The sequence below is a fragment of the Hyaena hyaena genome, unplaced genomic scaffold, assembly GCF_003009895.1.
Source record: "Hyaena hyaena isolate Hyena2069 unplaced genomic scaffold, ASM300989v1 scaffold_76, whole genome shotgun sequence".
In the NCBI taxonomy this organism is placed as follows: Eukaryota; Metazoa; Chordata; class Mammalia; order Carnivora; family Hyaenidae; genus Hyaena; species Hyaena hyaena.
The window spans coordinates 3,453,387-3,478,127 of record NW_024080709.1 but is presented as its reverse complement, the minus strand read 5'-3'; the positions used below and the strand labels follow the sequence as shown (position 1 = coordinate 3,478,127).

At 50.2% G+C, this 24,741-nt stretch overlaps 1 protein-coding gene across 2 annotated transcripts in view; it reads left to right on the top strand.

The window, feature by feature from the left end:
* Positions 1 to 1,513: 1,513 nt before the first annotated feature.
* SNX29 (sorting nexin 29) overlaps positions 1,514 to 24,741 on the top strand; it is a 497,164-nt gene continuing 473,936 nt past the window's right edge. For both annotated transcript variants that reach the window (XM_039233571.1, XM_039233572.1), the window contains exons 1-3: positions 1,514 to 1,577; positions 21,009 to 21,073; positions 23,562 to 23,614. In XM_039233571.1, coding sequence (XP_039089502.1) covers positions 1,571 to 1,577; positions 21,009 to 21,073; positions 23,562 to 23,614 — 125 coding nt within the window. In that variant the 5' untranslated portion in view covers positions 1,514 to 1,570. The remainder of the gene's footprint in view (positions 1,578 to 21,008; positions 21,074 to 23,561; positions 23,615 to 24,741) is intronic.

Below are 24,741 nucleotides of genomic sequence, written 5' to 3'. Positions count from 1 at the left end.
GTCAGCAAGAGAGAGAGAAAGAGAGAACGACAAAGAGAATCGCAAGCAGGCTCTGCATGTCAGCGCAGAGCCCGATGAGGAGCTCAAACTCACAAAACTGTGAGATCATGACCTGAGAGAAACCAAGAGTAGGATGTGTCACCGACTGAGCCACCCAGGCGCCCCCTGCTATCATAAATAACACTGCACCGCAACCTTCACCGAAGAGCCCTTGACCTCTGCTGAACCCAAAAGGTAAATTCCTGGGGTCAGAGGTTTTGTGTTGAGAGGCAGTGGAGTAGGAAGCCCATGGGGCTGTGGCTTACACACACAACTGGGCTGGAATTCTGGCTCCATTTCCCTGTGAGGTTTGGTCCTCAATTCAGTGTTCTCAACTCGGGGTCAAGATTTATCGGTGGATCAATCAACTGTCTCAGTCGCATTAAAAAAAAAAAGAAAGAAAAATAGGAAGGAATACATTACCAACAGAACTGTTTTTCTTTAAACGTCTCCTTTAACCACGCATGCGTGTACTGGGTTGTGATGTAAGGTGTTATTTTTTTACTCCCAGTGGAGGGCAAGACAATGTGGAAAAACGCCCTTTTAACCTTGGTGGGTCCCCTTTCCCCAGTGTGTAAAATGGGGCAGTAACCTGGGCTTTACATTATGCACACGTGATGGCACATACTTCACACACCTTCAAGTCCAACGCCGGCACCCCAGCCCCAGGCATACGCTTTCTTGCTGGGCCACTGATTGAAACAGCTCCCTAACCAGCTGCCTCTTCCCCACCCTGCTCCACAGCAATTCATTCTCAACCCAGGAAGAGCAATTGTCTTGGCCCCTAATTCAGATCGTCACTCCTCTGCGTAAACTCTTGCAGTGGCTTCCGGTTCCCTTATCTACTTAAAAGTTACACAGAAGAGTCCAGGGCCCTCACCGCCGCCTGCAAGGCCCTCCACCTAGTTCTCTCTCCTCTCTCTGAACGCTCTTTTCTCACTCACCCTCTGTCTCCAGTCAACCCCTCAAGTCAGGGCCTTCGCATGTGCTGTTCCTTCTGGAACACCTTTCCTGTGCCCGTCTTCCCGGGCCGTCTCCCAGCCACCATCCAGGTCTCGGCTCAAAGGTCGTCGCCTTAGGGGCGCCCTCCGGGGGGCTGTCCACCTCCCGCGTTCCCGCGCTTTGGCCCGTTACCCTTTTTTATTTCCCTTCTCAGTTCCTATTACTCTCTGGAACGGTGTTGGCCCGTTTCTCGTGGCCTGTTCACTGTCTCCCGGTCGAGCTGTGGGCCCAGGAGGGGAGCGTCGCGTCGCGCCCCGCCGCAGTCGGGCAGGCCCGGGCACTCTCGCACCCCCGTGGCCCGGCGGGCGCCTCCGACCCGTGCGAGTCCCCGCCGCACGACCGCCGTGCCGCAGCGCCGGCTCCAGTGTTTACCTTCCGGGTCGGTGGGCGGGTCCGCGGCGGCGGCGCTCCACTTCCGGGGCGGGGCGGGCGGGGCGGCGCGCTGTCTCCCGGCCTGTCTGGAGCCCCGGCGGCGGCAGTGGCGGCAGTGGCGGCAGCGCGGCGCAGGCACCGGCCCGGGAGCAGCACCATGAGCGGTGAGTGGCGGCCTCGCCGCTGTCACCCGGCCCGGCCGCCCCGGCTCCCGCCGCTCCAGCTGCATACTCCGGCCCCCGAGTCCCCGCGTCCCGCTTGCGGGCCAGCCCCTGTCCCGTCGCTCGCAGACCTCCGTGAACGCCCGGGAGCTGGACCCTGGTCACCTGCACTTCTCCGGCGACCCGAGCCCAGGCACTCCCAGACCCCAGCCTCCTGTCCACCACTTACAGCCAGCTCCCAGACACCTGTCTCCTCACCGCCGGTGTCTCCCAGCGCTCCCACCTCCGTGCCCGGTCCCCACTGTCCCGGTTCTCAGACCCCCGGGTCTCAGTCCCTCCTAACTCCTGGACCCCCCGGTCCCAGCTTCAGCTCCAGGCCCCTCTGCTCCCTGACCATTCGCATTCCCAGGCCCCTTGTGCGCGGGGACTCCAGTCGCCGGGCAGGCAGGGTGTCTTCTCCAGACAGCTTCCTGACCCCTGAGCCCCGAGCCCCCGGGGCTCCCGATCCCCAGAGGACTGTGAGTTCTCCAGCCTCTTTGTCTTCCTCGGCCTCCCATTCCCTTGCGCCCTGTCCCCCGGTGCTTTGCTGTCCGCATCCCTAGTGGTTCCCAGTTACTCTCTTAGTTTTCCTACTGGCCTCTGCTTCTTACATTTTGGTTATTATTATGATTTTTCATACTCCCGCCCCTTTCACTTCTTTCCCTGGCTCATTTGAGGTCTCCCTGGCCCTGTCCTGCACCCCCTTCCCTTCTTGCCCCACACTGAACCCATCTGGGGACCGTCTCGTCGCAGGTCCCAGCCCACCCGCCCCCGCCCGCAGGGAGGGGTGTGGTTTTGGTGGGGAGGCCGGGAGTGGGAGGGAGGTGGGTGTGGACAGCCTGTCCTCAGTGTTTCTGAAGTTGAGTCCCTAGGCTTGGACGCGTATTCTCAGCCCTTCTCTGAGGCGGTCTGTTGGTGTTTTGGTGCTAAGTCATTCCTGGGTGGTGGTGTATGTGGGGAGTGACTTCGGGAAGCCTCTCAGCCCGCCCTGACTGGGATCCGGGTTTTCTTAGGAGGATCCGCCTACCCTCACACTGCCTGTTTTCCTCTCAGCTGTGGAATTGTCTCTCAAGTGTCCCTGCATCCAGCTCTGGTGGCCCTAGCCTTTCACCCAGGCATTTCTGGAGGTTGGGGGTAGGTAGCGAGGAGGTGTCTCTCTTAATGTTTAACTTTTGAGTTATCTCCATGGGTCATACTTTTTACAAGTCATGCGCCTTTTGTTTTGCCCTTCAAGAGCAAGATTTGTGAAGTTGGTCCCAGTGAGGGAGCTGGGAAGGGCGTTCCTTGGAAGATGGACCAGCTTCTGTTGTCAGAGCAAATGGCTTTTGGCCTGATTAAAGTTCCTGGCCCCTGAACATTAGTGATCCATCCCACAGCAAAGAGGTGATGAGCTGGTTTCTACCCAAGAGGTAATACAGGAACCTGGTGTAAGTGCAGGCCCTGGAGCCAGACGCCTGAGTTCAAATCCTGACTCTGCTAGAAAAAGCTGTATGATTTAGAGTAAGTTACTTGGCCATGCTGGAAGTCCCAGCAAAATGGGGGTAGGTAAGAGTACTTGTCACCTAGGCTTGTTGCGATGACTAAATAACTGTAACTGAGGTAAAGTGCTTGGTACTGTGCTTCTGGGGGTGTGTAGGCAGGAACTGAGTGCGGTTGTCGGGGACATCAGGACCCAGCCGAGGTTCGGGTGGGGTGGTTTTCTGACCCAGCGCTGGGACAGGGCTGGGGCTAAGTATGCCTTGAAGATACAGGAGGAGATTGTGCCTCAAATTCTGGACCATTCTCCTGCCTTGGTCCCAGGTGCTAGTGAGATTGACAAGCCAAGGGAAATTGATGATGTAGCTTTCAAAACTAACTTAATATCAAAGATAAGGACGTTTTAAAATTTATTTAAAAAAATCATTACAAAAGGAAACCAACAGATGGCTTTTTAAGGAAAAAGTGTTCAGGATGGATGACAGCCTTCTTTTGGAGAGATTGTAATTGAGGCCGAAAAATGGTTGCTGAGGACGGAAGGGAGTTGGAGGTATTTTCAGTTTTTTTTCCCTCTAGTTTTATTGACAAATAATTGACATCACTGTGTAAGTTTAAGGCATACAGGGTGATTGCCATATATGGTGAAATGATTACCATGATAGGTTCAGCTAACATCTACCTTCTTGGATACAGTAAAAAGAAAAGAAGAAATTTTTTTTCTTCGTGATGAGAACTGTTAGGATTTCCTCTCTTAACTCTTTCCTAGACATCGTACCACTGTGTTGACCTGTTCTACTTGACATTTCTAGTGCTTATGTATCTTATAACTGGAATTTTGTATCTTTTGACCCCCATCCTCCAATTATCCCCTTCACTTTTTTTTTAATGTTTATTTTTGAGAGAGAGAGAGAGAGAGAGAGAGAGCATGAGCAAGGGAGAGACAAAGAGAGATACAATCCGAAGCAGGCTCCAGGCTCTGAGCAGTCAGCACAGAGCCTGATGCAGGGTTTGAGCCCATGAACTGTGAGATGGTGACCTGAGCCAAAGTTGGACCCTTAGCCGACTGAGCAGCCCAGGTGCCCAGCCTCCTTCACATTTCTTGAAAATACAGTTAAAACAGGGTTTTCCCACCCTTGGGATTGATGATGGGGGCACCTTAAAATAATGTTGCATTGAAGTATGTCCTCTCTTTCCTCTGTCCTTTTTTTAAAATAGAAAATTTTAAACATCTCTAAAGTGGAGAGAATAGTCTAATGGGCACTGACCATCTCATGATCACTTCCCCTCTATACCTATTTCTTACCTCTGTCCAAGTTTATTTTGAAGCAAATCCTAGACACTAACCAGATCCTTTCATCTGTAAATATTTTAATATGTATCTCTAAAGTATAGGGACTCTTTTCTTTAAAAACCTAGCTCAATTTCATTGTCATACCTTTAAGAAATGAGCAGCAATTCATTAATATTAGATGCTCAAGGTTAAAATTTCCACGGTTGCCTTATAATTGTATAGTGTTTTTTTTTAGACTCAGGATATAAATAAGGTTTAAACAATGCAAATTGGTGTGTTTTTTAAGTCTTTTAGATCTCTCTCTTTTTTAGTTTGTTATCTTTTTAGTGTTTAGTATATTCACAGAGTTGTGCATGCATCAGCATAATCAGTTTGAGAACATTTTCGTTAGTCCAGAAAGAAACACTCATTCTCCCTCTCCTTAGCTCCAGACAGCCTCTAATCTATGGATTTACCTATTGCGAATATTTCACATAGATTGAATCACGCAATATGTAACCTTTTGTGTCAGACTCTTTTCACTAAGTTATCCTTCTAAGCTCTGCCATATTGTGGCATGGAACTATACTTCATTCCATTTTGTGTTTGAATAATATTTCATTGGATGTTCTCTGTTTTGTTTAGCCAGTTTTCAGTTGACTTGTTGCTGCATTTTGGCCCCTTTAGGAATAATGCTGCTCTGAACATTTATGTCCAAGTTTTTGTATGGGTGTATCTCCAAGTTTTTGTATGGGTGTATCTTTTCATTTCTCTTGGGTGGATATCTAAGAGTAGAATTGCCTGCCCCATTTGAGGAACTATCAGACAGATTTACAAAGTGGCCGCACTATTTTCCATTCCTAGCAGTGCTGCATGAAGGTTCTGGTTTCTTCACATCTTTGCCAACAGCTTTTTGATCATAGCCAATCTGAGTGGGTGTGAAGTGGTATCTTCTTGTGGTTTTGATTTGCATTTCCCTAATGATCAGTGGTGTTGAGCATATTTTCATGTGCTTATTGGCTCTTCGTTTGTATGTTCTTTGGAGAAATGTCTGCTCAGAATCCTTTGTCCATTTTTTTTATTAAATTTTTTTTTACATTTATCTTTGAGAGACATAGAGAGACAGAGCACAAGTAGGGGAGGGGCAGAGAGAGAAGGAGACACAGAATTTGCAGCAGGCTCCAGGCTCTGAGCCATCAGCACAGAGCCCTACGTGTGGCTCAAACTCACAAACTGTGAGATCATGACCTGAGCTGAAGTCAGATGCTCAACCAACTGAGCCACCCAGACGCCCCTCCTTTGTCCATTTTTAAAAAAAAAATTTTTTTTTAATGTTTTTTATTTATTTCTAGGAGAGAGAGAGAGACAGCGTGAGCAGGGGAGGGTCAGAGAGAGAGGGAGTCACAGACTCTGAAACAGGCTCCAGGCTCTGAGCTGGCAGTCAGCACAGAGCCTGACGCGGGGCTCGAACCCACGAACCGCGAGATCATGACCTGAGCGAAAGTCGGACGCTTAACCGACTAAGCCACCCGGGCGCCCCTCCTTTGTCCATTTTTAAATGGGGTTGTTTTTATTGTTGAGCTGTAAGAATTCTATATAGTTTCTGGGTACAAGTCCCTTAGATGTATTATTTATAAGAATTTCTCCCATTTTGTGTATGTGTGTGTTTTAACTTTCTTGATGATATCCTTTGAAGAAAAAAAAATTTTTTTTAGGGGCGCCTGGATGGCTCAGTTGGTTAAGCATCTGACTTTAGCTCAGGTCATGATCTCACAGTTTGTGAGTTTGAGCCCCTGCTTCGGCCTCTGTGCTGACAGCTCAGAGCCAGGAGCCTGCTTTGGATTCTGTGTCTCCCTCTCTCTGCCACTCCCCCACTTGGGCTCTGTGTCTCTCTCAAAAATAAACAATAAAAAATTAAAAAAAATTTTTTGTAAACTAATAGGTTGCCCTTTCATCTCTGTTTTTTTTTTTTTTAATGTTTTTATTTATTTCTGAGAGAGAGAAAGAGAAAGAGGGAGACAGCGTGAGCAGGGGAGGGTTAGAGAGAGAGGGAGACACAGAATCTGAAACAGGCTCCAGGCTCTGAGCTGGCTGTCAGCACAGAGTCTGAGGCGGGGCTCGAACCCACAAACCGTGAGTTGGACGCTTAACCGACTGAGCCACCCAGCCGCCCCTCATCTCTCTGCTTTATCCCTTGCAGTTTTTGATGTAAAATATCCCGGTTGTTACAGGATAGACTGTTTCTTTGTGGGATTTTGCTGATTGTATCCTTTTGGTGTGGTCTGACATGTGTCTCAGTCTCTTGTATTTCCTGTAAATTGGCAGTTAGAGTCTACTGTATTTTGTAGTTGAAAATGTTTGAGTCAGAGGTCAGCTGTTTTCAAAGCCAAATGCATGAAGTGCAGATAAGCAGGAAGCGGAAGGCCCAGGTAATGCACACAAGATGAATGGTGTCATGAGGTGGGAACAACTGTGATGAGTGGTCACATGATGGAAAACCTCAAGGACGTTAAAAGGAATCAAATGGACTTACACATATCCTTGTGGCTGTATCTCAACATTAACATTCTCTAAAAAGGAGGAGAGTGCAGAAATATACTAAAATATATACCTTGATGCACATTAAAGCATGTATATGAAACAATGTTTGTGGATTCATATATGTGTATAGAGGTGAAGCATTGCCAGTAGGAAGGATCCGTGCTATGCGTGGGTGGTTGTTTTAGGGTAATAGCTGGTCGTGATTTGTTTGTTTCTCTTTAAAGAATCCAGAAGGTAGGAATACTTGATTACCAGCCTGCTCGAGCTAAGGAATGATGATTGTCAGATAATGCTTTTGCTCGTATTTAGAAAGTAGAACTCGAAGGACCAGAAAGTCATGATTCAAAAGCACCTTTTTTTTTTTTTTTGTAAGACTATATTTGAAGGTCCTTGATGCTCATTTGCATCAGTTATAAGTCTGTCAAGAATCTTTAAGTTAGTGAGACGCTGAAAGCCCCGTTTCAAGGGTGGGAAGAGCTAGACCTAAAGAGGTCAAATATATCAGAGTTTGGGGCTTAGTGGGTAATTTGCTGCCGTTTATTGCCTGGTGTTTGTGTACATTTTGGCAGCTTTATCTTGTTTTTCCGGAATGCTGAGGGTCATGGTTTTCTCTTTGACATTGGCTGGGTTCTTTCCAGCAACAGCTTGTGTTTGGGATAAAGAATGAGCTGAAGCGAGTGAATGGAAACAAGAATGTTGTGGTTTTCATTCAAAGCAGAAAAAGCGATGATATCAACTTTTTTCTCCCCCTAACGAAGGCACTGGGTTGATCTATTATGGCAGATTGTAAGAAGTAAGTGTTCTACCCTCAGCAAATACTTGACCATGTCCTGTGCTGTAAGTGGCAATGGACTAAATCCCATCGACATCACCTCTCCTGGTTCTTTTTTTGTAACCGATAGGAAATCGAGTTCTTAGAGCTCTTAAAATATGAAACTAAAATCCAAGATTTTTTGGACCTCTCTGAATTCTGGCAGTGTGAAGGTGCTTCCAGATAAAGCGCCTTCCATCCTGCCGCCATCTTGTCTGTACATAGGCCGTGCGTTGTCAGTGGGGGTGAGAGTTGGTTCTCGAGAGAGAAAGAAATTTTAGTGTTACGTGTAAAGCACAGATACACATGCAGTATGTAAACAGATATACAATGTATTTGCAGTATTAAAATTTCACGGAGGGGATGATTAAAAACAATGTCTGAAAGGGATCCGAAGGGGGAAGGTAATGAATGAAAGGTTGAGAAACACTGATAAGAGCCGAAGTAATTTTACCATCACCATAGAAATTTGCATTTTGCTTTTACCCTTAACATTTTAGGATAAAGCTTTGTGACATTACTACATGATCTTCATATTTGATCACTTTTATAGGCTTCATAATCTGTCATTAATCCATCGATTTCCATGGATGGATTTTAATTTTTTAAAATTTTTAATATTTTTAAATTTATTTTTGAGAGAGAGAGAGACACAGCGTGAGGAGGGGAAGGGCAGAGGGAGAACAGAATTTAAAGCAGGCTCCAGGCTCTGAGCTGTCAGCACAGAGACCGATGTGGGGCTTGAACTTGTGAACCATGAGATCATGACCTGAGCCAAAGTTGGGCGCTCAGCTGACAGAGCCACCCAGGCGCCCCACATGTAGTAGAATTTTTAAACTATACTATTTGATTCTACTTTTGGACACTTAGCTTGTTTTCCTCTGATTTTTTTTTCGGTTTCTATAATAAGTAATGATGCAATAAACATTTTTGTTTAAGGTAGTTTTCTTTCCCTTAGATGGACATGTCTTTAGGATGATTTCACTGAGGTAGCTGTAAAATGGAAGCGTTGATAGCTCTTGAGTGCTTTTGCTTTCAAAGTGGTTTACAATGCTGCCGGAAGGTATGAGGGCTCTCGGCAGCAGACCCTGGCCGGAAGTTCAGGGTTCAACATTCAGCAGACTTTTACTGAATGACAGTTTGATGCTGCATCCATCACTTAGCAGACAGCTGGACTGTTGGTGGCTGTGGAAGCACATTGAATGGATGGACCGAAAAGGTTTTGTTGGAGTCAGGGATGTGTTGGCCACGACTTCAGTTGCCTGTGGCCGAAGCTGATTTCAGACAAATCGGAGTTTAAAGCATCTTGTAACGGAGAGGTCTAGGGATGGGGCTGTGCTTAGAGCATCATCCGGATGACCTCCCTGTCCATTTCGGAACTCTCCTCTCCTCTCCTCTTGGTTGGCTTCATCCTCCAGCAGCCTCCACCCCACGGAGGCATGATGGCCACCAAGAGCTCTTGGGTCACATCCTACAGTGTAGCAACCTCCGAACGACTGGGCCTCTTTCCCAGTCGCTCCCGCAGAAGCCCTGGGGCTGACTCACGGCAGCCTGGCAGGCTGTGTGGCCCTCCTGGAGCCCAGCCCTGTGGCTTCGTTGGCCGGGTCTGGGTTGTACGCCCAGCCCAGAGCCCAAGGGTGGCATCTGACTGCTTGTTGTCGGGGTGGAGGATGAACTGACGGGAGAGGGCTGTTGCAATTTTGAATGGAGCAGTCAGCGAAGGTGAGATGTGAGTAGAGACCTGAGGAAAGTGGAGGGGGGGGAGCGTTACTCAGAGTTTTGCTACTGAGCAGCTGAAAGGGGTAAGACTTGACATCTCACTGAGGTGGGCGGGGTGGATTGTAGCAGTTTGAAGCCTTCATGGGGAGTGAGGGCTCCACACCCCCTCCCCCCGCCAGCCCTGACTTTTGCTTGCCTGCCGGGGAGCCCTCCAGGGGCCTGGTGCTGTGCTGGTACTTCCTCCCTCTAGCACCCCGCGGGGCCTGGGCTCCCTGGCTTCCTACTTGGAGAGGACCTTGTCTACCGCATCTTATTTTTCCTTGCCTGAGTCTGCATATTTTGTGATCTGCTCTTTCTTCCCTCGTCTTAAAAATAAATAAATAAATAAATAAATAAAAAAGAAAAAAGCAAAAAACTCCAAATGACTTTAAATATTATTGTGAATATATGGAGTATCCCTATAGACATTCTTCCCTAGAACATTAAATATTTAGATTTATAGGTATTGCACTTCCCTCTCTGCTCAGTGCATATGCATTTTACATAATTGCCTTGAGTCTACATCTGAATTAGTGTTTCCACTTACATTATAGAATTTATCCATGTGCCTTCCTGTCACAATTTTTTAAAAAGGCTGCATAACATGCCACCAAATGGATGTACCATTGTAGGAAAAGAAAGTGGAATTCCTTTACGATGTTCTAGGATAGAATTGGCAAGCGTTTTCTGTAAAGACCCAGATAATAAATATTTTCTGCTTCGTGGGCCATCTGGTCTCCGTCCCAACTACTCATCCTTGTAGCATAAAAGCAGCACAGGCAATCAATAAATGAAAGGATGGGGCTGTGTTCCAATAAAGCTTTATTTAGAAGAACAGGCAGCAGCTGGATTTGGTTTGTTTGCTCACCCCTGTTCCAGAATACTACAGGGAAAGTCTGAGTGCCCGTGATGCTTCGGTTAGGCAGTTACTGTGGTGTTGTGGGACAAAGTCCAAGACAGTCCTGGATTTAACTCCCTGTGGAAGAGCCTGAGTATGTTCTTGAACTTCTCTGACCCTTAATTCCCTCATCAGAAAATGCAATTTAAAGCAAGTGATGAGCCTGTAGCGCCTTAGTACCTGGAGCATAGAGGAGCTGGTGAAATAGTCCCTTATTCCTTTTCTCTTTTCCCCCACTTCCTCCTCTGTAGCTTGGTTTGCAGGGTGTCAGGGAGGAATTTTGATACTTTGGTAACTTTTTGTATTCACTGCCACATGTCTTTTCAGAACCTACCACAGCGATACATTGTTGGCTTGGTGTGTCCCCGCCTCCCCATACTGTCCAGCGATGGAGAATTGCATCTTCAGTGTTTTCTTGGTGAACTGAGTAGTTATATAATAGTAACATGTGGCAGCTAATTTAGTAGGTTTATGATTTGCATTTCTCCAGCCATGAAGGAAGATACATTTTCCCTTCAAAATGCTTGCACAGTGTGTTTCTAGTGTTTTGTTTTTGTTTTTGTTTTTTTTGTAAGCAGAGATTGGCAAACTGTGCTGGGCACCTGTTTTATGAATAAAGTTTTATTGGAACACAAGCACATCCATTCATTGAGTATTGTTTACAACTGCTTTTGTTGTACAGTGGCAGAATTGAGTGGCTGTGACAGAGACTGTATGGCTGGCAAAGCCTAAAATATTTACCATTTCTCTTTGCAGAAAATGTTTGCTGAGCCCTGCTCTAGAGAAAATCCTTTCCCCTTTGATGAATATGCTGTTGACTTAGTCTTTAATCTTAGACATCACAAGGCCACTTGGATGGCCTGAGGCCATCTTTCTGCCTTGAAGCGGAGCCTGCCCCTTCCCATTGTGTGGTGCTGGACACTCTGCCCTTTTGTCCTGGCCCAGCTGTGCCACTTTACCCCACAGTACAGGGAACTAGCGCCTGGACTTTGGGGAAGAATGGAGTCTCTTTATCCGTTCATGTGCAAATGCTGAGCAGACAGAACAGGCCGCTTCACTCCGCCCATTACCCCATTACCCGCATGGGGCTGCTACCGAGTCTGGCTTGCTCTATCTTTTCCATCTGTTTATTTATTTATCATTATTATTTTTAACATTGATGTATTTTTGAGAGACACAGCAGGGGAGGGGCAGAGAAAGAGAGGGAGACACAGAATCCGAAGCAGGCTTCAGGCTCTGAGCTCTCACCACAGAGCCCGACGCAGGGCTCGAACCCACGAACCATGAGATCATGACCTTAGCCGAAGTTGGACGCTCAACTGACTGAGCCACCCAAGCGCCCCATCTTTTCTCTCCATTTACAGCAGCCACTTGGGGAGCCACACACCCTAACTCCAGAGCCCTGACTCAACACCGGTTGAGCTCCGTCTGTGAGTGGGGCTGGTTCCACCTGAGTGAGAAGGCTCACAGTTAAGGACAAGCACGTGCCAGGAGATTTCTGATCCCCACAATCCTTTTTGTGGTGGTGATTATACTAGGGCTGTGGTGTGGCTGGAGGGTCATGGGGGCACCCTGTAGAGAGCAGTGTATTGTGCCCGGGGCAGGAAGGGTCCTCACAGAAGGTGACACTTGAGCCAGCCACGGGGAGGTTGGTTTGTCAGCCTGCTCTTGTGGGGGCTGGAAGGCCTGGGTGCGGGGGTGGTGTGGTGTGTGTGTGTGTGTGTGTGTGTGTGTGTGTGTGTGTGTGTGTGAAGTGTTGGTGCGCTGCTCCTGGGACAAGTGATCCCTTCCCCAAACCTCAAGTCCTTTCTCTGTTAGGATGGTGCTGCCAGCACACATCTCGCGGTGGATATAAAGGGTTAACGTGTATCTCAGAACAGGAGGCTGGTAGCAGATCTGGCCCCTAGGTGTGTTGCGTTGGTTCAGGCAGAGTTGGCTGAAACACTGCTCTAAAATTAGGTGCCAACTAATTGCATTGAAAATCTGAGTTTCTGTCTCCTCTTGAAAAACCACAAGATGGGCGACTGCAGGCTGGGGTTGCTGCGGGGTGCTTGGGGTGCCGTCAGCTATGGGGTGCCATCCGCTGCGGGGTGCTCTCTGCTGCGGGGTGCCATCAGCTCGGGGTGCTGTCCACTGCAGGGTGACATCCGTTGCGGGGTGCTGTTGGCTATGGGGTGCTGTCCACTATGGGGTGCTGTCCGCTCAGGGTACCGTCTGCTGTGGGGTGCCATCAGCTTGGGGGTGCTGTCCACTGTAGGGTGTTGTCTGCTGCGGGTGTCATCCGCTTGGGGTGCTGTCCGCTGTGGGGTGCTATCTGCTGGAGCCTGGTAGTGGCTGCCATCGCTCCAGAGGCACCCCTCAGTCCCTTCCTCTCCCCCTTTTCTGCCTTCCCTGCCCACTGCACTCATTTCCATTCTGCACCTGTCCCTGGAGGCCTGGGGCCGGGGGGGGGGGGGGGGGGGGGGGGGGGGGGGGGGGGGAGGGGGATAGGAAGATCTGGTCTTGGGCTTGTACATGCCTCTCAGGCCTATAGGAGTCTGCCCTCTGCGCTTACTCTCTTTTGCTTCTGCTTTGGAACAGTGGTGGGTTTTGGGGGATCATCGAAATTAAACAAAAACATTGGCACTAAACTCATCATTGGACCAAGAGCACCAAGCCCCCTGTGTGCCTGCAGACGGGAGCGGGTGTGCGTCCCAGCGGGGCCACATGTTGATGGTGTGCCTGTCCCTTGCGAGGCTCTGATGTGGGCCGTTGCTTGTAGGGTGAGGGAAGATGAAGGCGTGGGTCTGGTCTAGAGTCTTCCAGGAACCCCTAACATGTAACTGTCTTACTGCTTTCTGGGTAGCCATAAAGCTTGGAAACACTGGCACTGCTGGTGTGATGTTTAAAACCCCCGTGTGATTAATTGTGCTAGGGCAGTGGTTGGCCAAATATGGCCCGTAGGGTGAGTCAGCCCAAGGCCTGTTCTTGCAGACAGCTCTGCTCATTCAGTACTGTATTGTCTGTGGCTGCTTTGGAGATATAAGAGCAGAGGTGAGTACTTGTGACCGTATGACCCACAAAGCCTAAAATGTTTACTGTGTGGCCCTTTATGGAAAAAGTTTGCTGACCTCTGTCCTAGGGCACATTAAAGGTGCAGGTTTATTCAGTGAAAACCGGGAACACACGTCATCTGAGACAGCCCACCTCATGCGTAGAAATGCAGTGTTAACTGCACTTGTGCAGGGTGCATTGCACGAACAACTCACAGAATAGCTCTGAGTGTATCACGTGTTCATTGTATGACATCATTGAGCCATTTGCCGCCACCTGTACCTCCAGATGTGCAAGGTGAAGGCCATGGGAACAGAAGGGCCCGGGGCAGAGCCCGGAGCAGCAGTCACGGCAGGGCTGGCTCTCCTGTGAAGGGAGAGCTGTGCTGGCCGGGGTGGCGGAGAAATGGGCCGGCAGCTGGAAGGGCGTGCGGGTGCAGGTGGGGCTTTTAGTGAACTCAGGGGGAGATATTCTGACATCCTTGCAGGCGGTAAGAATTACACAGAGGAGGGGCTCCCGGGTGACTCAGTCAGTTAAGTGTCCGATTCTTGGTTTAGGCTCAGGTCATGATCTTGTGATTTCATGGGTTCGAGCCGCATATGTGCGCTGATGGTGTGGACCCTGCTTGGGATTCTCTCTCTCTCTCTCTCTCTCTCTCTCTGCCCCTCCCCTACTTATGCTGTTGCTGTTTCTCTCAAAATAAATAAACTAAAAAAAAAAAAAAAGAAAAGAATTGCACAGATGAGAAGATAAAACTGAGTCAGGCAGTTGCTGGAGTGTGCCCTTGAGCAGATGATGGGAGACGGGATTCAGAGCACAAGTGGAGGTTTCGGTTAGCCTCTCAGAGCCTCAGGTTCATCATCTCAGAAATGGGATAATCACTTGTACTTTAAGGCAGAATTTCCTAACTGCAGCACTACTGATAGGCAGATAATTCTCTGCTGTGGGGGCCGTCCTGTGCACTGTAAGAGGTTTGACAGCATCCCTGGCCTCCATCTGCTCCACGCCCCTTCTGAGTTGTGCCGAAAATATCTGCAGACGTTGCCAAATGTCCTGTGGTGGAGGCCAAATCGCCCTGGTTGAGAATCGGGTATCCTCACCCACCTGTCTTAGGGCCCCTGGTAACCAAACCTCCCCGAACGGGAGTGTGCCTGTTGTTCCCTGTTAGTAGCCTGATGATGTGGAAGTGAAGGCCTCTTAGCATCAGACCCCCACAGTGGAATCAGAAATATGGAAGAGCAGGGGGCGTGGGGGCTGGGTGCTGTCTGGAGCCTTCTTGTCCCCCGCCGCCCCCTTAGGCGAATCCTACCATAATGGTCCCTTGGGCCTGGAATGGGCTCTGGGCCAGTATCGCCCTTCCCATAAAAACATATTTTTAATTGAAGTGAAATTAGCATAACATAAAAACATTTATGTTTTTATACCATTAAAACAGCGAATAATTGCTCAGTTATCGATTTAACAATTATTCAAACAACCATTTCACAGTGAACGATTCAGTGGCATTTAGTACAGTAATGATGGCGTGCAGCTAGCATCTCTATCTAGTTCCAGCCGATTTTCATCACTGCGAAAGGAGAGCCCGGACTCATTAAGTCCTTGTGTTCTGTCTGTATGGATTTACCTATTCTAGTCCTTTCTGTCTTTTCAAGCACGGCTCAAGTTCCCGTTTTTTCAGTTAGCGTCCCCCGGCCCTTGCAGGAGTCAGGCAGGCCAGGGGCTCAGCCTCTGATGCACCACCCACTTTGCCACGTGACCTTGGGCAGAATTCCTGGCATGCAGTGGGCACCCGAAGAACATTGCCCTTCTCTTCCCTTCCTTGTAGCTGTTTACCTGTTTAGTGCATTGCAGGGATTAGCCTTCAACCAGAGAAATACCTGGCGTGACTCTGCTTCTGCCAGTGCATCGAGGGCCAGAGAAATACCACTGTTTGAGTGTGCCTGTGGCCTTGATCAAATGACCCACCTGCTCTGAGGGTGCCACCCATATTTAACCTTGACCTCCAGGTCGTTGGAAAGATTAGAGAAGGAATATGCATAGAGTTCCTGGTATATCTTGTTTTCCCCTCCCTGGATGCCAAGTCCCCTTTATCACTTGTATCCCCCTCAGGGCAGTGAGCACAGAGGCCTGGATTGCATAGCTTCCCTGTGCCTTAGAGAGAAAGCAGCCAGTTCAAAGCATTTCTTTCTTTCTTTCTTTTTTTTAAAAAATGTTTTCTTTCTTTTTTTATTTATTTCTGAGAGAGAGAGAGACAGCGTGAGCAGGGGAGGGTCAGAGAGAGAGGGAGACGCAGAATCTGAAAGAGGCTCCAGGCTCTGAGCTAGCTGTCAGCACAGAGCCCCACGCGGGGCTTGAACCCACGAACTGTGAGATCATGACCTGAGCCGAAGTCAGACACTTAACCGACTGAGCCACCCAGGTGCCCCTCAAAGAATTTCTTAGAGCTGTACGTCTGATACCCCTGGGGTGTAGGGCTGTCAGCACCAGTAATAATACTAACATGTAAAAAGTGATTGGTTTGAACTAGGCACTGTTCTAGCTGCACAATGGACACTTACTTGTTTAATAGATCTAGGAGGGGCAGAGAGGGTGAGTAACTTACCTATGGTCACATAGCCAGTGGTGAGGAACTGAATCTGGGCTGTCCCGTTCATTATTTCTGTTAATGTTTGTTTATTTTTGAGAGAGAGGCAGAGTGCAAGCAGGGGAGGGGCAGAGAGAGAGGGAGACACAGAATCCAAAGCAGGCTCCAGGCTCTGAGCTGTCAGCACAGAGCCCGACGTGTGGGCTCAAACCCACAAACAGCGAGATCGTGACCTGAGCCGATGTCTTAACTGATCCCGACGTGTGGGCTTAAACCCACAAACAGCGAGATCGTGACCTGAGCCGATATCTTAACTGATGGAGCCACTCAGGCACTCCTGGGCTTTCTTAACCCCTGCTCTGTCTCCATAGGAGGTAATTGAAGGCTGGAGGGTTGTGGTAGAAATTAACGTAGGATCCTCAGGATTCTAAACATTAAAGACAACAAAGATGCACACGAACCAGGTGATTGATTTTCCCGTACACGTGTCATTTCTGAGTTAGAGCCGCAAGGTATCCCTGCATTTCTCTGACAGGTTGGTGGCCCCCTGGGGGTATTCCCTGGGGTGCCTTTCCATTTTCTATTTTGATAGCGATCTACCAAGAAATTCGAAAGAAGCCTCTTCTGGCCCTTCTGGTCAAGAGCGTGGACTGAGGGCTGCCCTTGAAAAGGCAGAGAGCTGGAAGGCTGGGGCTTGCTTCGCAGGGAACCACAGAGAAATCCTTGCTGAGCCGGCAGTGGGGCTGTGACTGCAGGTTTGTTACAAGGCTTGAGAGCCATCAAGACTTAGCTGACAGCTGAGCCAGGAGCCAGTGGACTTGAAACCCAGTCCTTCCTTGAGTACTTCCCATGGGGCTGGCCTTGGGTGCTCCCCGCTGAGCCTCAGGGCTCCCTGGATTGGAGCCACCTTCCCTATGTCAAGGGTTAAATGTCAGTCACTTAGTGTCTTCCCCAGGCTTAGTAGGTGGGCATTGCCTCCCCGCTCCTCTCAGGTGGGTGCAACCTTTGAGGCTGGAGGGTTCTCCTTGGCCCTGGCGGGGGTGCCGAATTCTCTGGTCCCCGGAAGAAGGCGGGAAAGACTCTGGGGGCATAGGTGCCTCTGCCTGCCTTGTCTCCACCATGGCCCCAGGCTCCAGACTGCGGAGCTAGGAGAATAGGACCTCATGCGGAAACCAGAGCCCAGAGAAGGGAAGTGGCTGTCCCTGTCACATTGGAAAACTCATGATGCCCTGTGACTTCCCATTGGTGCCCCTTCTGCTGCTCCTCATGGCCGTGGCCCCTTGGGCACCCCCTGCAGTGCGTGCCTGCCCCCCAGGCCGCCTGGGCTCCCTTTGCCCTACGAGACTCCCTTCCCCGAGTTCCCAGTCAGGGCCAGGATGGCCGCAGGTACCTCTTCCGAGGACAGGGTTGTGTCCCACAAGTGCACTTCTGACCCTCAGAGGGATTGCAGCCGGGGAGCGTGAGGGGAGGGCTGGGGCCCCCACCACCTCAGGCTGGTCCTCTGCAGCGAGCGGGCTTTTCTCCCCACTACAAAGAGAGGCTTTGCCAGGTAGGGCACAGGAGGCTGCCGACCTCTCGTCTAGATCAAGCAGTGGCTCACGACACTAGGGAAAAGATCCGGAATCATCATGTGTACCTGGAAGGGTAGGGTGTGAAACCCTCGCGTTCAGGTGCGTTCAGATGCAGGTCAGGAGCCAGCAGCCTCACCGTCCCCTGGGACTTGTGAGGACTACCGAGTTTCAGGCCCCACCCAGCACTGCTGAAGCGGAACCTGCCTTTTTTTTTTTTTTTTTAAATGTTTTATTTATTTCTGAGAGAGAGAGAGAGACAGTATGAGCAGGGGAGGGTCAGAGAGAGAGGGAGATACAGAATCTGAAGCAGGCTCCAGGCTCTGAGCTGGCAGTCAGCACAGAGCCCGATACGGGGCTCGAACCCATGAACTGTGAGATCATGACCTGAGCTGAAGTCGGATGCTTAACCAACTGAGCCACCCAGGTGCCCCTTTTGACTACTTCTTATAAGGAGAATCATGTAGTATTTATTTTTTTTGTTTTTTTATTTAATTTTATTGTTTTTAAATGTTTTTATTTATTTTTGAGAAAGAGAGGGAGAGTGCATGCATGTGCATGCAAGTCGGGAAGGGGCAGAGAGAGAGGGAGACACAGAATCCGGAGCAGGCTCCAGGTCGGAGCTGTCAGCATAGAGCCTTATGTGGGGCTTGAACTCACGAACTGTGAGATCATGACCTGAGCCTAAGTCGGGCACTCAACCGACTGAGCCACCCAGGCGCCCTGCAGCATTTATCTTTGTGGGGACTTAGCACAATGTCCTGGAGGTTCATCCATCTAGCAGATTGCGGAATTTCCTTCCTTTTTAAGGCCTAATAATAGTGCTTTGTGTAGCTAGACCGCATTTTTCTTATCCCTTTATCTGTGGATCGACACTTGGGCTGTTTCACATTTCAGCTTCCGTGAATGCTGCTGCTGTGAACACTGGTGTCCAAGTATCGCTTTGAGACCCCGCTTTTGGGTGTCTACCCAGATGTGGAATTGCTGGGTCACATGTTAATTCTATCACATAGATTACTTTTATGACAAAACAAAATGGCACAGGCATTTCAGGGTGGAAAACCTTGTCAGGTTTCCAGCTGGCAGTGCCGGGCCAGGTAGCGTCGTTGGATGCAGTACTCGGAAGAACGAAGAAAGAGAGCCTGACTCGTCCATCCTGGCCTTAGAGAGAGAAGAGCGGAAGCCGAACACGTTACACAGGGAGCAGGATTTATTGACAGATGTAGGCGTCAGGAGAGGTGCGTGTGGGGGTCTGGGGCAGGTGGGCCCCCCGCCGTGCCGCATGACGCTCCGGCATGGCCTTGTGGGGTGGCAGCGACATGCAGGCCATCCTTTCCCAAACCCCTCCGGAAACAGGGACAGTGGCAGCGTTGGGAAGTCAGTGTATCACCGTGTGTCCCTGGCGTAGCTCTCGGCTGCCCTTGTCGCTGGTTCTCGAGGGAGGCGGGAGCCTCGTGTGCTGGCCTGGTCATGACGGAGGCTCATAGTTCCACCAAGCAGTGTCCAAATGAGAACAAAACCGACACAAAACTTGTTATTTTGGTCCGTGAGGCCCTTTGCGCCTGCCCCCGCCTGCTTGTCTCATCTTTACTTCCTCTTTTTTGCTTTCTGCTCAAGTCACCGCTGATTTCCCTGTGGTCCTGGAAGACCAGAAACCAAGCGTGTTCCCGCCCCCGGGGACCCCCTGGCCGTCTGCTCTGCGTGGCACGCGGGTCTGCCGTAGCCCTCCAGGCTCGTTCCTGGTCCTCCCGGAGGGCTCAGCTCACCTGGCGCCCGTGCGGAGAGGCCTTCCACCGCCGCCCTGGCCGACGGGGGCTCTTGCTTCCTTCCTGTCTCAACAGCCCATCTGGTTTTTCTTCCGAGTATCTTTTTTCTCACGTCAGCCCATTTGAGGTTTACTTGGGTGCTCTTGGTTTTTTCCCCAATAGAAGGTTTGCTCCCAGATAAGCTGGCTGTCATATACCAGTTACCTGCTGTGTCCCCAGCACTTGGGGAGCATTGCCTGGCACACGGGAAAAGGCAGATGAACACTGAGTGGGTCATGCACACAGTGCTGCCCCCCTGGAGCTTCACCTTCCCCGGCTGCGGTGTGGTGGGGGAGTTGGGGGTGTCCTCATCCCTTGCTTATAGGGCGGTTGTGGAAATTACAGGACGTAAGGCACGCAGAGCACTGAGTTTAGTGCCCGGCACGCAGGAAGTGCTCAACACAGGGTCATGGTAGTTATCAGCCCAGTGGCCCTGCTGTGACTGGGATGAATTGCTGACCGTCTCTGAGGTGATACCCAGCTGGCACTCCCTGGCAAAGCCCCTGTTGGGTTGCCCAAGAGAGAAGCAGCCGGTGGCACTTCCGGGGTTGTGGTGTGGGGTGTCTACTTTCGTACCTCTGAATGTGTCTCGTCTGAAATGACTGCGTTCTGTGTCTGGCGTATCTTTACATGTAGGTGCGCCTCTGTTGTTTGGGGTCCCCGGGCCTCACGAGGGACCGCAGATGTAGCTCTGACAGGGGTCTGCTTGGTGCTTTAAAATGTCCCTGCCTCCGACCCTCATACCTGGAAGTTCAGCATGTGCTACGCGTACTGCCTAGGTATGCTTTTGGCCGCAGGTAGCAGCCCGGCATATAGCGGTTTGAGCAAACAGGGTTGCTTGCTGTGTGAGAGGCAGGAGATTCCTGGTATTGGTTCAGCTGTGAAATGGCATCGGGGCTGGTGTCTCTGTGATTCACTTGACCTTCTCGCCAGGCTTGTTGCTTCATGGCTGCCCCCAGTGTGTTTATGGTGAAGGCGGGAAGGGTGGAAGGAGGAATGAAGCCTCTAACATCTGTTCTGCTGAGAAAAGGAGTAATTCGGTGGTGCAGCTTGTACTGCGGGAGGTGGGCTGGGAAGAGGGTGTTGGGGATGACGGTGAGGTCGGCCAGTGGGCCGTGCCCACCACGCTGGGGAGCCTACGCTGTAGTTACCCTGTGGGTTTTCTGCTGGGGGCAGTTTTGTCCCCTGGAGGACACGTCTGGAGACATTTTTGTTGTCACAACTGGTGTGTGTGTGTGTGTGTGTGTGTGTGTGTGTGCGTGCGCGCGCTCGTGCTTTTGGTATCTGGTGGGTGGAGGCCAGGGACACTGCTAGACACCCTGGCATTCACAGGGCAGCCCCACCACAGAGGGACCCGGCCCAAACGTTAGGAGCGCGCAGGTGGGGAAGCCCTGGCTTGGACTATCCAGGACGCAGGACTATCCAAACTATCTTCATGTTTAGGGAACATGAGTTCAGGTGCTTTCCTGTGACGCATGACAGTCAGATGGCCTGGCTGCATTGTGACGATGTGGATGATCGATCCCTGGTCTCGTTGATCTCCTTACAGAGGGAGCTGATGCTAGGTGGGGACAGCCATCCACCAGGTGGCAGAAAGTATTGATAAAAGTCTTGTGTCCAGCAGAGCTAATGAATCCTTTTTGCATTTTAGGATCACAGAACAATGACCTGAAAAGACAGTTTCTGCTGGAGCGACTCCTGGATGCTGTGAAACAGGTAAGAGGAAAGCTCACTTGTGACCCTGGGGTCGAGTCACGGTGTCAGGCAGTCGTCTCTGCCCTTCCGTGGGCACGGGCTTAACTCTCACTTTCTGGGAGCAGCGAGGCTCGCCGCGTTCCCCGGGACATGGCAGAGCAGGCTGGGCGGTCCGCAGGGGTGAGGAGGGGCGCCCGCCTCCTGACCTTGTAACGCCTTCGGAGGACCCCATCTCTCACAACGTCGCCGTGAGCGGAGCCTCGCTGTCTGTTTCACAGTCTCTCTTCCGAGCACTTGTGTTTTAGGGCACCTCTTCGCGAGCTGAGGTGGTGGGTGAAGGTAGCACAGGCACAGCAACAGAGGCAGATGGAGGGGTGAAGCTGCACCCAGGGTCGGGTGGGCCCTCCGGGAGGGCTCTGCTCTGATTCCTCCATGCTGGTTTTGGTGTCCGGCCTCTGGCTGGGCGCGGAGGCCAGCTTTGGCTCGCGGCTGGCATCAGTGTGCTCGCCTGGCCTGCGCGTGCCACACGGGCATCGTTCAGTGCATGTTTGTCACGTGCCAGGCCCTCGGCTACGGGCTGCATGTTTAGTCCTTCCAGCCAGCCTCTGAGACAGCCCCTGCAGTTGTTTCCATTTGACCCACAAAGAAGCTGAAGCTCAGAAAGGTCCAGCGATTTGCTTCAGGAGTTATAGGTAGTAAGCAGCAAAACGAGCATCCAAGCGGGGGAGTTGCAGGTAGCTCACGTTTTGGAAAGGTGACTGATAGTTATATGCGTGTACAACGTAGGGCGGTAAGTACTTGTATAGAAGTGCGTGTCGAGTGTGGACGTGAACCCAGAGAACTTGGCATCTCTCTGGCCTCCTGGTGTCCCGATGTGGTGTATGCTGGAAAGGACGCAGGCTCAGGTGGAGCTGGAGTCGAATACCAGCTTCACCTCCTCTATGCTGTGTGTGATGGGGCCCTCATCCAGCCTCTCTGAGCATCCCTCTTCTCTGTAATCGGGTCATTGATCTCTAGAGTGCTGTGGAGGGAATTGCTATTATTAAAGCAGGGAAAGGGCCCAGCGCCCAGGTGACAGCAACGGGGCCCACGTTGTTCATTTCTTTCTTTGTTCCGGAAGTAGGAACTATAACAAAAATGAAGAAACCGGTGGAACCACTTTACATATATGTATATATTTTTAAGTTTATTTATTTTGGGGGGAGCAGAGGGGAAGAGAGAGGTGGAGAGAATCCCAAGTAGGCTCTGCCCTGTTAATGCGGAGCCCGATGCAGGGCTTGAACTCACCTGGAGATCATGGTCTGAGCCTAAATCAAGAGTTGAATGCTCAGCCGACTGAACCACCCAGGTGCCCCTGGCACCACTTTAAGTGTAGCCGTTAAAGAGAAATAAGTTGCAGCTCATGCCCAGAGCTGCTGTTCTTATTGTTGTTAATTACTTTAGTGGGTAAAAGTATACATATGTCTTTTAAAAATCAATCTTACATATAATTGAGGCATGCAATAAAATACACTAATTTTAAGTGTGCAGTTCCAGGAGTTTTGACAAATGTGTCATTTATTTATTTATTAAAATGTTATATTTATTTCTGAGAGAGAGAGACAGTGTGAGCAGGGAGGGTCAGAGAGAGAGGGAGACACAGAATCTGAAACAGGCTCCAGGCTCTGAGCTGTCAGCACAGAGCCCAACGTGGGGCTTGAACCCACGAACTGTGAGATCATGACCTGAGCTGAAGTCGGATGCTCAAACTGAGCCACCCAGGTACCCCGACACATGTGTCATTTAAAATCATCCATCCATCCATCTATCCAACCTTTGGATGAATACGTTCTGGAACCTTGTGGGCCTGCTACCCACAGTGGAGACTGCACACCTTAAAACAGAGTAGTGGCAAGTGCTGCTGGCTGTGCAGAGTTGTGAATTGAATGATAAAACTAAAAATGGTTAAAATGGCGAATTTTATGTTATCTGTATTTTGCCACAATTAAAAAAGAAAGAATGGTTTGTTTTTGTATCTGCCCTGGGTGAATTGTCATTCGGCACAACCAGATGATATGTTTGAGGCTTGAATCATGCTGCCATAATTTTATAGCCATTCATCACAACTTTGGGCCCTTTCCAAAGGCACCCATCATCACAGATTTGTGTAAGTATTAATTGTCACCTGTTGGGAGCTCTGTGTTCACACAGTCAGCTGCTGACATACAGAAGCTTCTAGAGAATCTGCACAAGGCTGTGTTCTTTTGTTTTCCTATGAGCATTGTTTCCCCACAAGCCTCCCTTCTGTACAAGTGGGAGATGAGGGCTTCCCGTAAATGGCAGCTGGGAGGCTGGGGTGTCCACCGTCTCACATCTTGGCTTGACGCCCGGGGCACGGGGACACCCTGACCCAGCACCTGGGGTTTCTGGCCCCGCGTGTCCCGTGACCCCGAAGGCCTCTGTGGGCTGTTTGTGATGTATGAGCGTCCCATCCCGACTGCCAATCTCAGCCGCTTCTTTTTCCGCGCAGTGCCAGATCCGCTTTGGAGGGAGGAAGGAGATCGCCTCGGATTCCGACAGCAGGTAAACACGTCGCTTCTGAAAGAATCTACAGTCAAGACCAAAAAGGCGGCCAGATATGAGTTGCTTCTGTATTGTGTCTGCAGCCGAGGGGTGCGGCGATTCAGATTCTAGAATCCTGTCTAGAGGATTCGCGGCTTCCTGTGGTACTCCTTCGCCTAGTCCGTGCTGAGCGAATCACTTGAGATACCTTTCTGCATAGTTACTTTCAGGGTAACTGATAACAATGGCATTGCAGACACCTAAGCAGCGCGAAAGGAGAACAGGCTGTTACATAGCCATTAAATTGATGTCTGCACAGCATCGGCTTGAAGCTGAGAAGTGCATATGTAGTAATTTACAAATTATGTGTTAAAATAAAAAGAGCAGAATATAAAATGTAGATGCAGAGTGACGCTAGCTGTGTTAAACCACTTCACCTGGTATGTGGAGAACATACCAGAATGTTGATGAGGTAATTCTGGGCCTAAGAATATTGGGAATCTTTACACTTTCTGATATTCTTCATATTTTATACTGTGATTGCTTGTTTCTTTTTTTTTTTAATGTTTTATTTATTTCTGAGAGAGAGAGAGAGACAGCATGAGCAGGGGAGGGTCAGAGAGAGAGGGAGACCCAGGATCTGAAGCAGGCTCCAGGCTCTGAGCTGTCAGCACAGAGCCCGATGCGGGGCTTGAACTCACGAACCATGAGATTGTGACCTGAGCTGAAATCGGCCGCTTAACCGACTGAGCCACCCAGGCGCCCCATTGTTACTTTAATTAAAAAAAAAAAAAGTCCAAAAATTGCCATCAACCTTTGTGACGTCAGAAGGACTGACGTAATTGTGTGAGCTTCTCACATCGACTGGGAGGAGACGGAAATGCTTTGGCAAAGGTAAGAGACATACAGGCATTTGCTTTGTGAAATCATTCAGGGCTGATTCACGGTGGCGGGAGGAACATTCCTGCAAAGGAAGGGACGTGAAGGGCACTTGCTCGCTCAGTGCCTGTGTCCTCCTGGGGGCTGGCAGGAGCCCCCGCCCGCTTGCCCCGCCCCGCCTGGCAGAGCTCCTTCCTGGTCTGTCCTTTCATACCCATGTCTGTGACACACTTTACCAGCTGTGGGCGAAGTGCATGGCACCACATTGT